Here is a 15,526-nt window from a genome sequence, read left to right as displayed (position 1 = left end):
AGTCTAATAGCAATTATTAGTTATAAGTTTTGGTGGGTTCCTGTGAATTTGTATGATCTTATTTGTATGTTTTCGTACAATCTTTTTACACCCCACTGAGGGTTAGGTTTAGCGGTTGTCCTTCATGCTTAGTTTTTTTTTTTCCCTAAAAATTGTACATTTTCATCAGACAAATTCATACAGAAATGGCAACTCATAAAATAACTAAAATCTAGTCTCTTTTCGTAAAAAGTATTTTATGCTTTTTACGCTAGGTAGCACATTGAACACATTTTTTTGAGGAAAAACCATTGCTAAAGAAAAACAAAAGCATTGATATAATTGTTTCTCCTAGCTCATTTTTTTCTATCACCATGTAATTTCCACAGTGCTTCCCTAAATTAGACATGGCCAAGAAATCTAAATGTGTCCTCTGAGAGATAGTTGGGTTTTAAATTGGTTTTGGAGTAGAGTGAAGGGATGGAATCAGGCTGAAATGTCCAATGTTCAAAATCGCCAGTGCGTTCCTAGAATACAAGAAAAACAAGTTCTGATTTGCTGGACCTAAAGAAATACAGGTTTTCTTCAAAACAGTGTGGATACTCTTCTCCAGAGGTGTGTTTAATGTGAACAAGTTTGTTTTCGTTCTTGTGCAGTCACGTTGAGAAGATCACCACATGGCATGACCCCAGGAAGACCATGACGCCCTCGGTGACCCAGATGGGTCTGCACAATCAAGCCTCCAACAACGGCAACATACAGCAGCGCTCCATGGCCCTCTCTCAACCCAACCTCGGTGAGTGTGAAAGCCATCCCTTCCAGCAGTCCACATTCCCCATTACTCATGAAAACACACGTGCTCTCTTGAGCTGTTTTTACTCAGCTGGGGAGGTGCTCGCCCAGTGTAACTCCAATGCTCAATGGATCTAATCAAATCAAATCTAATATCACACCTCTGATGTGGAATTGGGATGAACTTCATGGAGTTTAATAGATGTACAGTAGTTGTGTTCTAGCATACTGAAATACAGTTCTTTTCTTTTGCTTTTAGAGGTTTGTGCTAAGGGTTAGAGATTTAAACAAACTCCTAAAGTATTAAACCTGAGCATTACTCATCCCACTCCATTTGTGCTACACACATGAATAACACCACAAATCATCACGAAACCTCATAGCAATGTGCTAAAAACCACCCTTTACTCTTATATAGTGCACTATTTGAAGGAAACCATTTGGGCCATTTGTAGTGGTGTCCGAAACCATAGTGGGCATAACTGAGTGCACCACAGTAATGAGTGTTCAACTGATACTAATGCACTGTGAGGGTCACTTCAAATAAATTGCCCCATCTCAACAGAAGATTGCATCCACAGGCCTTCCGGTGCAATCAAATTCAATGTTCAAATTCACAAATTCTGAATTCAGGTGGACAGTGAGCGTATAGGGGACGATTTTGAAAAGTCATGCTAAGTCATTTTGTGCCAGTTTCATGGCAATTATTAATTTGTTTACATTTGGCTGAATTGGTATGAATTTGTACAGTCTCATTTGTATGTTTTTGTATGATCTGTTTACGCTTCACTGAGGGTTAGGTTTAGGGGTGGACCTTCATGCTTAGTTTTTTTTTTTTTTTTTTTAATTGTACATTTTTATAGGAATCAAATGATACAAATTCATACAAAATCACAAAGTTGTAAAATAGTTTTCTCATGCATACTCAATGGCCAGCCGCCAGAGAATACCCATGCACTGTTAGGGTCGCTTCAAATAAACTCCTGCATCTCAGCAGATGGCGGCGTCCACAGCACTTTCCGCGCACCCAGTTTATGAATTCACAAATTCTGCTAAGTCATTTCGTGCTAGTCTCATGGCAGTTATTAACTTTTTTACATTTGGCCAAATTATTATGAATTCGTACAATCTCATTTGTACGTTTTCGTAAATTTTTTATGCCCCACTTTAGGTTAGGTTTAGGCATGAACCTTCATGCTTAGTTCATGCAAGACTTCAATCAAATCATACAAATTCATACAAAATCGCAAACTCGTAAAATAGACACGTTTTTACGTTTACTCAATGGCTAGCGACTAGAGAATACCCATGCACTTCAAATAAACTCCCTCACCTCAACAGAAGATGGCGTCCACAGCACTTTCCGCGCTCCCAGTTTCTGAATTCACAAATTCCAAATTCAAGTGGAGTATTATAGGGAATAGTATACTGGTTGAATGTATAGGGATTGATTTAGAAAAGCCATTATTAAATGGCAATTATTAAATTTGCTACGTTTTACCGAATTAGTATAAATTTGTACATTTGCATGTTTTTGTACAATCTGTTTACGCCCCACTGTGTGTTAGGTTTTAGGGTTGGACCTTCATGCTTAGTGTTTTTCTAAAAATGTTACATGTTTGTACGAATCAAATCATACGAAATCGTGTAAAATAGTTACGTTTTCTCATAAGATCAGGTTGCATTCAGAACGTACAGTATTTGAACCTAGCAAGGTATCATTCACATTTACTAGTCTGTTTTGTGTTATTTTAGGCTAGGTACATTAAAAAACTAAGTGCTTTAGACTAAGTAACATGAAACAAAGTGTTTCATTTAGTAATTTCTTTGCGTATGTGTATATGACATGAAGGCAGTCTGTCTGTTGATCAGAGGCCCTGAATAAGGTTTAACTGCTTTTTCTGAGGGGGTCAAATGCTGATTTAATGAAGAAGAAAGTCTCCCAGCCGGCAGATCTGAAATCTTTTAAAGCTGCATTAGATTTGTTGACTGTTGTACGTGAGGCGTTCTGTAGCATGTTTGCGTGTTGTTTGCTCTGCCCCATGACACGGGCCGCAGTTCTAACTCTGTCAGTACCATAAATGATTTCCAAATGTGCTTGCTTAGTTTGGCTTTTTTCTTCCCAAATCCTGATTTGTGATGAAATGGAAAAAAAGGTGTGCCTCTGCTTTGTTGGCAGCCGGGAAACAGATTCCTGCGAGGGGGTGGGGGATGGAGGCATAAGAACAAGACGAAAGAGTTTGGAGGGAGAAAGATTCCTTCCAGCACTGCATACAGCAGACGCCAACTATCTCAGCATATAGAGTTACATACTATGAAGTTCAAGATGTTGTCTCCATTCACAGGAAGTAAAGATAACAAACTAAAGATATTTAACAAAAACTTTGATCTCCCATACTCCTAACTTTTACCCCCCAAAAGAACATTTCCAGTTGTCATAAAAAAAATAGCAAAATGCAAAAAAAAAATCTATTGTTTTTTTTCCCCTTTTCAATGTGAAGGTATCACACATCATGACTATAAGGAGGAAGCGGTGGTGATAATGTCCCACTGCGCTTGTGTGAGTGTGAATGAAGCTGCTTAGCCTGAAATAATCGTGTGTTTAAGCCGACCTGCTAAACTCGTTCAAACAGCTGCTATTTCACCCTGATCTTCTGTAAACTCAACCACTCATTTCTCTGGTGCACGATCTTCCAGTGACTCAACCGCTCAGGTTTTTTTGACATGGCCGTGTCATCCATTTTGGCTTACCGGGAACCAGTACAAGTTCAGAAGACACATAATAGAAAGCCGTGACTTAAGGCCCGTTCACACCAAGGACGATAACTATAAAGATAACGATAAAGATATAGTTCTAAAAATTGTTCTCAATATTAAAGAATAGCAGAGTCCACACCACAACTATAACGATAAAGACAAAGAGAAATGATATAGTTGGAATCACTTTCAAAACGATTTTTCTCCAGCTGATGAACGATAACAAATTGACAGCCAATCAGAATCCATCCTGCTGTATTGAGCTCAAGAATTTAAAGCGGCAGACGCGCGTGCGCTTAGAATAAACAGACGATATCGTTCGCTGGTGTGGACGCTAATATCTTTATCTTTATAGTTATCTTTATAGTTATCGTTCTTGGTGTGAACGGGGCTTTAGACTCTGCACCTACAATCCCACAATTCCTTGTGCTACATCTGTCCCTGGATGGAGGATTTTTTTTTTCAGCCTCTAGGAACTTGAGAGGCAGCAGATTTCCTGTATTCTTAGTTTAGACCAGCTTGAGCCTTCACCTGTTGTGTGTTCGCAGTAGCTCATGGTGGGCCCCCTTCAAAACTTAGGGATTATGGCCAATTGACACTCTAATGCAGGAATGCATTATTAGAACAATACAGTTTTGTTGAATGCTTTCCATAGCTTTTCCCTCGCGTACAACAACAATTGCCATATTACATCACAATCTGGAGTTTTAAAGGCAGCTGCAACTGCTTTTTTTTTTTTTTTAGCTCTTATGAATTTGAGCCCAGTATGAATGTGTCATCTGGTCAATGATGAGATGCTCTTTTTTTATTATTGTATTAAAATGTATGAGATGCAATTCGTTCATACAATGACTTTAATATACATCTTGTATGATGAGGATGTTTTCAATTTCTGAATAAAAATTCTACTTAATTGAATGGAGGCTGTTGTCCTCCAACAAATTCATGTGGTCTAAAATGCAGAAACATTCAAAAACAAAGAAACAAACAAACAAACAAAACATTCAATTATGTCATAGAGAGGTCTCTTATAATATCAGATCATTTAACTTTTTTAATGACAAGGCAAGGTTAGTAAAGGTTGTAAAATGTGTCTTGTGGTGCAACTCCCCAGTAACTTAATGCCTCAAAGAATTCATGATTATATTATTTAATATGATTTAATAACAAAAAAAGAAATTTGTTACCTTGAAAAATATTAAGAACTTTTTAATAATAATAATTAAGATGTGTACACTCATATGTATTCAGTGTGTAAAGAAAATATGTTATTTCTTTTTACTTGATGGTTGCACCACATGACATTATTAAAAGAGTTATTAAATTTCAAATTTTCTTGTAAATTGTATAAATATTTTCACAACTATTTGAAACCAGCATGAATACAAACTTGATTTTGTTCATTTGGATTTGATTGAATTTTGAAAAGTCAGCTATATTATATTTTGTAATACTGAATACTGCTTTGTGTCCTTGGTTGCATCAACTGAAAAGGAACATCATTTTAGTAATTAAATTTTTATGACAGATGAATCTCACTTAAATCACTAAGCTGTCAGAACAAATATGAATAAAAGGTGCATTTTAGAAATATATACCCTTAAGGATACTACTATGTACCTTTTAGGAGTAAATACAGTATAAATTTGTCCCTTTAAGGGTACTGCCGCAGTGACAAGCTATTGTACCTCTAAAGGTGTCATTTTTGCTAATTTAAGCAGACCAAAGAGTAGCACAGTAAATGAAGCCCACTTCTCTGGTCATCAATCTGGAGTGTGGGTCAGTCTGCTGGCTGATCTCTAGCTGTTGCACTGTTGCCGAACAGGACATTTGCCTGAGGGTTGGGAGCAGGCCGTCACCCCTCAGAGAGAAACATACTTCATTGACCACAAAACCCAAAGCACCTCATGGCTGGACCTGTGGGTGGGCGAGTACTCCCTTCTAGAGTCCAATCAGCCCAGTAGCTTGATTTAATGATGTAAATTTCCACCTCCCACTCCAATCCCACAGTCTCTTTCCTGATAATTTGACCCGTTTCCCACACTACCACTAATCTGAACATGCGATATGATGAAATGGCAAGAGGGTGTTGCTCTAGTGCTGTGACTAGCATGTGTCTACACTGAAGGTGTAATGATCCAGAGATGATTTGCAATACATGCTAATATGTGTTGTTTGTGATCAGTGATCATTTCTCTTATAAAAACTTAACAATCCTTGACAGATATATTAACATGAATTCTGTTCATTTACTCAACCTCATGTGGTTCCTGTGTGACTTTTCATTCTTCTGTAAAACACAGTCGGAGATATTTCAAAGAACTGTTTTCATTCATACAGTGGAAGTCAATGGGGTCCAAAGTGTGCATGTGACCTGCATGATCGCGCTGTTACAAAAGAATAGGGTCCTAGAACTGCGGTCCTGAAACTGCTGCCTCCGGTTGTGCAGGAACACCCTTCTTGTTCTCTGCGTGACTTTCGGTCCATGCAGATTGAATGCTTTAAACATCAAATTCGTGATTTCAAATTAGGCTGCGCTTTATGCTTTTGCATATTCATGTCATTTTCACTGTGTGCTGTATGTAAAATGAGTGTTACCTTGGCTTTATTTGAAAAAATATGATTCCCAATGCACACAAACTTCCCAGAATACTGAGTGCTCTGTTGGTTACAGTTTACTTCCTTTTTAATTATATTTTTATTAAATATGTATTTATTTGTGAAAAATACTGTAATCTAAAGTATAAGTATGTTTATTCTACAAATTAATTTTTTTTATCCATTTTCAAATTATTTCAAATTTCTTAAATATTAATTAAAATAAATACTATTATATCGGCTTTATATCGGCCATCGGCCACCCTGCTTTCCAAGATATCGGGATCGGCTGTCAAAAAACCAATATCGGTCGACCACTAGACCAAAGCAAAAATGGACCTTACAAAAACCTTACAACAAAAGAAATTCATTCAAGTTTGGAATGGCATGAGGGTTAGTAAATGCTGACCAAATTTTCATTTTCCAAAAGATACTAAAGATATTCTTATTTTTGCCAGTGACTAACAACAGATATGTGTATTCTACAGAAACATATATACTGTATATATATACACAAATATAGTACATTTTTAATACAGTACATGAATGCTCAGGCTACTCCTAATTTGCATGCTGTCTATCCTATGTAGTAGGTGCATCCCGTAATAGTGCACTCAGAAACTAGTTTCGGTGGATTTTTCAGTGTACACTGACCAGTGCACAATGTGTTGTAACTTTAACTTCATAATTTGCTCCAAGTTGGGGGTCATTGACACTGAGTTTCAATGTATTATGTTTTAATAGAGGACATTAGTTGCTGTCATGATGTCAGATTTTCAATACACGATTATCATTATCAAAAAGAACTTAACACTAACAAAATGATCACAATAGACACTGCGTCATCTTCTTTTTTCCATTTTATGATGAGTGCAATAAGCATTAAGATGTATGTATATCACAGTTATCATGAATACCGGTATGCAACACCCCTAGTGGACATAAAGTTCACATCACATGCTCACATGTCACATGTAAAATAGTCCATGTCCTTTGCTGTCTTTATGAGAAGGTATTCAGATCTTCACCATAAAAAGCAGAAGTAAATGTAACTGGAGCGAGATGTGAGGTCTGTTAGCCAAGGCTTTGATTATGAGCTCTTGTTAATGTGTCACAGATTTTTGGAACTGGACATTTTCCTTTCCTTTTTTCCTGTCATTTTTGCTGACCCTGCTGGACAGCTGATGCCATTTCTGGGAAATCAATGAAACAAGAAGCTCTTTGTTGGTCAGGCTTTAGCAACTCAATCGACTCTGTCCGATCTCTCTCTCTTTCACAAACCTCATCCGCAGCGCATGTGTTTTCTAACATGGCGGATGTTGAGACACTCAGATGTCAGGGGGGGCAAAGGCTGGAAGCCAGAGTGAGCTCCGGCTGAAGCTCTTCACATCTGGACCTGCAGCACTGGTTACATCGTAACCGATAGTCAGTGTCGCTTCCACCTGTTGACCTGTGTTGAACTCAGACAGTGTATGCCATTGTACGGCATTTAAACGTGAATCTCACATAACCTGTCAAAAACATGTCCGGGTCACATTTTACCTCAAAATCAAACAAAAGAAATTTTTTTTTTTTTTTGCATGGACATTTTGGGCTTTTCTTGGGAAAATTTGCACCGAGACAACATTTTCATCACAATTAATGGATGAATCATTTTTGCATCACAGGTGATGCCTAACAGAATTGAAACAATAATTCAGTTTTATACAAAGTATTTTAACATTGATCAAATTTACTCAAAAATGAAAAATCTGTCATTGCCTACTCAACCTACTCATTGATCTTTGAAACACAAATGAAGATATTTTAATGAAACCTGAGAGATTTCTGTCGTTCCACTGAAACTCCATTCCACCAAAACTTTCAAGCTTTAAAAAGCTAATGAAGACATCATAAAAGGAATCCATATAAACTTAGTGGTTTCAGCCAAGTCTTCTGAAGAGATGTGATTGCTTCATATGATGAACAGATTGAATGTATGCTATTGTTCACGTAAAAACATTGATCAACACATAGAGCACATCAAATATGGTAAATAAACGCAACTTTACATGCTTTACATGCAAGAACAAACCTCACTGGTTCTTCTGCATCAAGCAAGCACCTTTTGGTAGAATGGACTTTCAGTGAGCAAAAATCTCAGATTTCAAAAGATCTTCATTTGTGTTTCGAGGATGAATGAAAGTCTTAAGGATTTATATTGTGGTGACGGTGAGCAATTCATGACTATTTTCATGTCTGGGTGAACTAACCCTCGAATTGTCATGGAAAATAATATCATAATGCAAAATATCTTATTGGTAGTAAAAATAGTTGATGACTTCAGTGACAGAAGTGAGATCTGAACTAGCGAATGTCTGCTCTTCATCTAACCATATAAGGCCGTCTTTGCTTCACCTCAACTGCTCTGTTGCCAAATCCTCCACCCCATCCATAAAACTGATCCTTTGAAGATCTTTTTGATCTGAATGACTGTTTGCAAATCTTATAAAGAAAGCAAATCGTGATAATCCTCAGCTCCTGCCTGGTTATGATTGTGGAGTTTAGTAGAGTTTAGTTACTGGTTTCTTTACATGAAGAAGATTTGTTCCTCTAGATGTCCTTTTAGAGTGATGACATGAGTTGGTGGTATCTCTTGACATTTTGACCTGGTTTATCATTTACCACACTTCGATAGTTAATGTGTTGTCTTCCTGTTCACTGGACAGTTGATAGCCTGAAAATGTCTTTAGCAAGTCTGAAGAATCACTGCATTTAGTCTAACAAGGAAATTGGTTAAGTGCCAGTTTGAAACCGTTCTCTTGTGCATTATGTAACCCCCTCCAACAGAAATCCATTTATAGTAGAACTGTGTTACACAGAGGGTGATGGGCTTCAACTGTTTTCCACCCAGTAAGTTTGATTGAGTCTTTTGCACATTCGAGAAGATGTGCAGATATGTTTAAGACATACTTAAGGGTTGGGGATTTGAACAAGCTTCAAGGATGATACTTCAAATCAAGTTACTTGTTGAGGAGAGGTGTTACTCTTGCTTATTCACTCAGACTCATAATTTAGGTCTGCCAGACAATAAAACAAGCTTTCTTTATTTATTTTTTTTACATTGAATGAGAGGCCGAGACTTATCTAGAGACCTGAAAGTTACAGAGACTTGGGTCTGGGCTCTTTTGACTCTTTTGACCAGTACTTTTACATTTATATATTTGGCAGGCACTTTTATCCAAAGCAGCTTACATTGCATTCATGGTACATATGTCATGTATTCCCTGAGAATCGAACCCATGGCATTGCTGTGTAAGTACATAGTAGTTAAAGATCTATAAAGATAACGATAAAGATATAGTTCCAAAAATCGTTCTCAATATAAAAGAACGGCAGAGTCCACACCACAGCTATAACGATAAAGGCACAGAGAAACAATATCGTTGGAATCACTTTCAGGATGATTTTTTTCCAGCTGATGAACGATAAAACATTGACAGCCAATCAGAATCTATCCTGCCATAACGAGCTGGAGAATTTAAAGCGGCAGACGAGTGTGCGCTTATATAGTTATCGTTCTTGTTGTGAACGGGCCTTTAGCATTACATGATTACATAGTAAAGCCCCGTTCACACCAAGAACGATAACTATAAAGATAACGATATTAGCGTCCACACCAGCGAACAATATCGTCTGTTTATTCTAAGCGCACGTGCGTCTGCCGCTTTAAATTCTCGAGCTCGTTATAGCAGGATAGATTCTGATTGGCTGTCAATGTTTGTATCGTTCATCAGCTGGAAAAAATCGTTCTGAAAGTGATTCCAACAATATCGTTTCTCTGTGCCTTTATCGCCATTCTTTAATATTGAGAACGATTTTTAGAACTATATCTTTATCGTTATCTTTATAGTTATCATGCTTGGTGTGAACGGGCCTTAAGAGTCTCTTTTGTTTGTTTATTTGTTCTAAAGCATGTTGTTAATCTCAAGAAAACCGTTGGGTTCCTGTTCATGTATCTGACTGTAACTACTATATACTTATGCTTAAAAAATGTACTTACAGTATTGTGTAAATGTTGTTTTATAACACCGTTGTGAGATCCTCATTTGCTGCTATTGAGTTTTGAGTTACACTTTGTTTTACAGTACTTGGGGATTCCCAATTTAGGGATTAAGCCCAAAGTATACTTTAGTTTTTATATGTATGCTAGATTTCTCTACAGGACTGTTAAATAAAGTGCTACCAAATTTTGGATATGAGAAGTTTAGTAGACAGTTGACAGTGTAATTGCATAAGCAATTACTAGAGATGCACCGATCGATCGGCCAGGGATTGGAATCGGCCGATTTTCCTCATGATCGGCCCGGATCGGTGATCGGTCGGTCAGTCTCACTTATTTTCGATTTCGAGCCGATCCGTTTTGTTACCAGCGGCACAGGCAATAACGTCAGCTGCGCATTCTCGCTCTATTCTCTCCGACCACCCCTTCTCTCTCACACACGTCTCATTCGCTCCGGTTAAATAGTGCTTGTATTGCGCATTATAGTCATTCCCGCAGGTTTCGTGCTTATACCAAAAGCGCGCGCAGCAGAATCGGAATCGGCAAAAATCGGTATCGGCAGATCACACTAACAAAAAAATTGGAAATCGGAATCGGCCAAGAAAGTTGCAATCGGTGCATCTCTAGCAATTACGTTAGTGTAAGCACAATGTAAGAACAGGTATACACATAATTAATATGTTGCATCAAATTCTTATTTTTTCATAAAGTAAGTATGCAGTGATACCATACACTCTAAAAAAAAAAATGCTGGGTTATTTCAACCCAACTTTGGGTCAAATTTGGACTAACCCAACTTTTGGGTTAAAAATTGAATGTAAAAATTTAACCCAACGGTTGGGTTAGTCCATATTTGACCCAAAGTTGGGTTGAAACAACCCAGAATTTTTTAGAGTGTAGAAGAACCATTTCAGGTTCCCCAGAGAACCGACAACTTTTTAATATTCCAAAATCCTTTTTTTCCACTATAAAGAACCTTTTGTGCAGTGGAAAGGTTCTAATGTTAAAGTTTCTTCATGGAACCATCAAAGCCAATGAAGAACCTTTGATTTTAGAGTGTAAATTGAAGTTGAGGTTTGCACCAAATAGAACAGAATACAAACCGAGTTTTAAGGTTGTTGAGTCCCTTCCAGGCACCTGATCATTGGTCATGGTGTTACGTACATCAGTGCGCCATGTTTATTTTGAAATAAGCAGCACAACATTTAATCCAAGAGCCACATCTGGCTTTTACAGGAACGTTTTGTCCATGTGAAAGTGGTTTACCCGACAGATAAACACACCGCACACACAGATACACACATGCTCCATATGGTCAAGAGTCAGCAGCACTCTTCACTGGAGCTGCAGTTCATTTCTTCCTGTGTGGGGTGAAACGATTATGATCTTGAAACTGGTTGAGTTTGAAGTAAAGCATGTGAAACATTGGGCTGTAGATCAAATGGCTGTGCAATAAGGTCAGCTGTGAAACTGTGCCTGCGTCCTTGAAGCAAACATTGTTTCTTATCTGTCTGCTCCTCTGACAATATCAGACATTCTTTACACTGAAACAGAACAGTTTTTCACAGTCCAGAACTCTGGAGATAAATGAAATCCCAGTAGAATACAGCAATTATTGTAAACATTTCATTCACAAAAAATGACCATCTTGCTGACTTTAGAAACATTTATTTTTAACTAAATGATATAAAACAAATATTATAAGTTCTTGTGTTATTTAAAAGATGCCCTCCCTACCTAGTCATCAACAGTGTGAACTGGCACCCAGAGCGTAGCCAATCACAACAGAGCTTGTTTTGCCACACTGAAGCCATTTTAAGGCCAATATTTTTTTCAATAAGACTGGGAAGAGATTTCTCGGTAAACACTTTCCGTGCTGCGTTCTGGCCAGCTGTAATTGAGTCATTGTGTTTGTGTGCCGTCTTTGTTTAACCTGTTTTTCCTCAGACGATCAGAAACATTGCCACATTTCTAAACACTATGATTTGCCATTTTAGCATGAGGATTAGAACCTGCATTAATGAATCTGTCTGGTTTTGTGCAGACAGACTTTTAGGTATGCGCGTATAGCCTGGCTATTTGCCATTTAGATAGAAACGACCATCTGACTGATATGGAAAGCAACCAATCACAGGACAGAAATGTAGACTTATATAGACTTTAAAATAAAGGACGTCTTATTTCATAACTACAACTCAGAATATAAAGTGTCTCTCATTGTAGATGCCTGGTGGCTTGTAAATGTCTTTTTGTTCAAAACCAGCCAATCAGGATTGAGCTTGCCAGATCGAGAAAGTTCTTGTGATTTTTCTGCTCAGTAAAGGATCTAAGCGTGTTTGTTGTGTGTTTGTGGCAGTGCTGAACCAGCAGGCCCATCAGCAGCACCTCCAGCAGCAGCAGCAGCAGCCACAGGTTCAGGTCCAGGGCTCCCAGCAGCAGAGCTCTCAGCCCATGATGAACATGAGCGGCCCCATGAGCGCCCAGCAGCACCAGCAGAAGATGAGGCTCCAGCGCATCCAGATGGAGCGAGAACGCATCCAGAGGAGACAGGAGGAGCTCCTGAGACAGGTGAGTGTATGCTGGAGAAACATGCTACCGAATATAGCATAAAAGGCAAAACAGACACGGAAATAACTGGATTTTAGGCCATGTCCACACGTACACGGGTATTTTTATAAACAGAGATTTTCCTTCTTCGGTTTTAAAAAAAATCTCCATCCACATGAAAACGCAAACGCATGCTATGAAGCACTGTCAAGAGCATGCCAAACCAACAGGTGGCGATATAATCTCAACCGTAAAGCCATGTTGGCCAATCAGAAGCCTGAAAAAGTTTCCAGTAGGCGGAGATAACAGCGCAGGCTCCGACGTCACAAGCCAAAAACTCCAGTTTCGCTGTCTACACGATAACACTGCAACCGGAGTTTTTGAAAATCTTCACCCTGGCAGGCGTTTTCAAAAATGTTCGGTTTCAGTGAACTGGTGCTGCGTTTGGACGAACGGCCAAACCATGTAGAAAAAGCTGCAGTTTTAAAAATAACTCGTGTAGCCAGACCTTCAGACTGACGGCTGAAGGTCTAGAATCCATGGCAGCTTTCATTGGCCAAGGCCCGCCCATGAGGCCGTTTGACGACATGTCAAACAACCAATCACAGTTCGTTTCGTTTCAGCGTCACATTTCGGGCTGTGGAAATGTCGCCACAATAACAGACCGGTGTGTGAAACTCTCGGACGTATTTTAAAGATTCTATGTCGTGAACTTTAAATATTTCACATGCTTTTGAAAATCCAGCGTTTAGTTTATCCTGATAAGCGCTCATCATCACAACACGACGGCTTTCTTCTTTCGTGAGGGTGTTTGGCGTCACGGCATCTTTGTTTCCAGCGGAACGTTAAAGAACGTGACACGCACGTCTCCCGGAAATCCTGTAGAATTCAACCAATCCGATGACGACTTCGAAACTTAGACTAGTGTGTGGACGAATGGCCAAACCGTGTAGAAAAAGCTGCTGTTTTAAAAATACCCGCGTTCGTGTGGACAAGGCCTTAGAAAGGTGGCAAAACGTTTTAATCCAAACCAAAACTCTTCTTTTCTTACTGCTGTGCAGAATAATTTGTTTCTTGATGCCTCAAACCCCACCAGGTGTCGCCGTGATTGATTTCACAAAAAATAAATCGCACTTATAAATAGGATAATTTATTTGTTGTTTTGTATTTGAAATCAAATAAAATACAAATATTAGATGAAAAAAGGTAAACTGTAAAAAAAGAAGAAAAGAAATAACAAAAGCACACAATAGAAACATATTCTACAATTAAATTAAAATGCAAACTGAAAATATAAAAATAAAAACTAATTCAAACTATTAATAAATACTATATTCTATTTGTAACACAAGAGTCAGCTTAAAAAAGAGTTGGGAGAGTCCTGTGTGAACTTTTACGCCCTCTAGTGGTACTGAAGTTCTGGCTGCTCTCAGCAAGCAACATAAATCACAGCTCAGGTTTATAGAAGTAATTCAAACGAGAACACATCAGTCCAGCGGCAGACAGACCTCACGCAGCTTGTGTTTATATGAAACATCTCTGACTCTTCCGTGACTCTGTTAACTTGGTTTGTGATGATGGACATGTTTTTCTGTGTGCTGTTTGCATATGTTTGTGGACTAAAGCTGAAAAAAGAGAACAGCTTTAAAAAAGATGAGTCAGACATTGGTTTCTGGTGCTGGACGTCTTCCACAGATTTCTTCTGGACTGAATTCTTGCAGCTGTTTTTGTGAGCCTACTCCACCCTGAATCTCATGCAGAGAGACGCTCATCTATATATAAACAGGCCGAGCTGCTCTGACCAGCAGAATTATACGCAGAAATGTGGAGCTTATTGTAGCCTTACGGATCCAGTCTGTATCCAGATCAGATGGTGGATCAGCACCTAGAGAGGACCTCTACAGCCCTGAATGTCAGCGGAGAACAGGACAACTAGATGAGCCACAGATACAGATCCCCAGTGAGGACCATGTCTCCTAGACGGCCACCGGGACAAGACCACAGGAGCCAGTTGAGTCCTCTGCACAATGTGACTTTGCTGCAGCCTGAAATTGAACTGCTGGTTTGGTCTAGCCAGAGGAGAACTGGCCCCCCGACTGAGCCTGGTTTCTCCCAAGGTTTTTTCTCCATTCTGTCACCGATGGAGTTTTGGTTCCTTCCCACTGTCGCCTTTGGCTTGCTTAGTTGGGGACGCTTGACTGATTGCACAGACACTATTGGAAGAGAGCTGAACTGGATGATGAACTGTTATTGTCTTCTTGCATTATTGACAAACTATTTTCCTGTTTGACACTGTAAAGCTGCTTTGACACAATCAGTATTGTATAAAGAGCTATACAAATAAAGGTGACTTGACTTGACTATCATTTTTTAGTTTGGGCTTTTAGTTTGCTGTAGGGCTGGGATGATAAGCGCCACCAGATCCAGTCTGTATCCAGATCAGATGGTCACTGCAGTCACCCGGATCCAGTCTGTATCCAGATCAGATGGTGGATCAGCACCTAGAGAGGACCTCTACAGCCCTGAATGTCAGCGGAGAACAGGACAACTAGATGAGCCACAGATACAGATCCCCAGTGAGGACCATGTCTCCTAGACGGCCACCGGGACAAGACCACAGGAGCCAGTTGAGTCCTCTGCACAATGTGACTTTGCTGCAGCCTGAAATTGAACTGCTGGTTTGGTCTAGCCAGAGGAGAACTGGCCCCCCGACTGAGCCTGGTTTCTCCCAAGGTTTTTTCTCCATTCTGTCACCAATGGAGTTTTGGTTCTTGCCGCTGTCGCCTCTGACTTGCTTAGTTGGGGACACTT

General features: G+C 39.1%; 1 protein-coding gene across 1 annotated transcript in view; it reads left to right on the top strand.

The window, feature by feature from the left end:
• The window catches only part of LOC107753487 (WW domain-containing transcription regulator protein 1-like), a 51,647-nt gene that overhangs the window by 30,866 nt on the left and 5,255 nt on the right, over positions 1–15,526 (top strand). Inside the window, 2 exon segments of the mRNA XM_016569641.1 lie at positions 636–775; positions 12,525–12,736. Coding sequence (XP_016425127.1) covers positions 636–775; positions 12,525–12,736 — 352 coding nt within the window.

Source organism: Sinocyclocheilus rhinocerous, unplaced genomic scaffold (assembly GCF_001515625.1).
Source record: "Sinocyclocheilus rhinocerous isolate Xijiao unplaced genomic scaffold, SAMN03320098_v1.1 scaffold1523, whole genome shotgun sequence".
NCBI classification, from domain to species: Eukaryota; Metazoa; Chordata; class Actinopteri; order Cypriniformes; family Cyprinidae; genus Sinocyclocheilus; species Sinocyclocheilus rhinocerous.
This window is presented reverse-complemented; position numbering and strand designations above follow the sequence as displayed.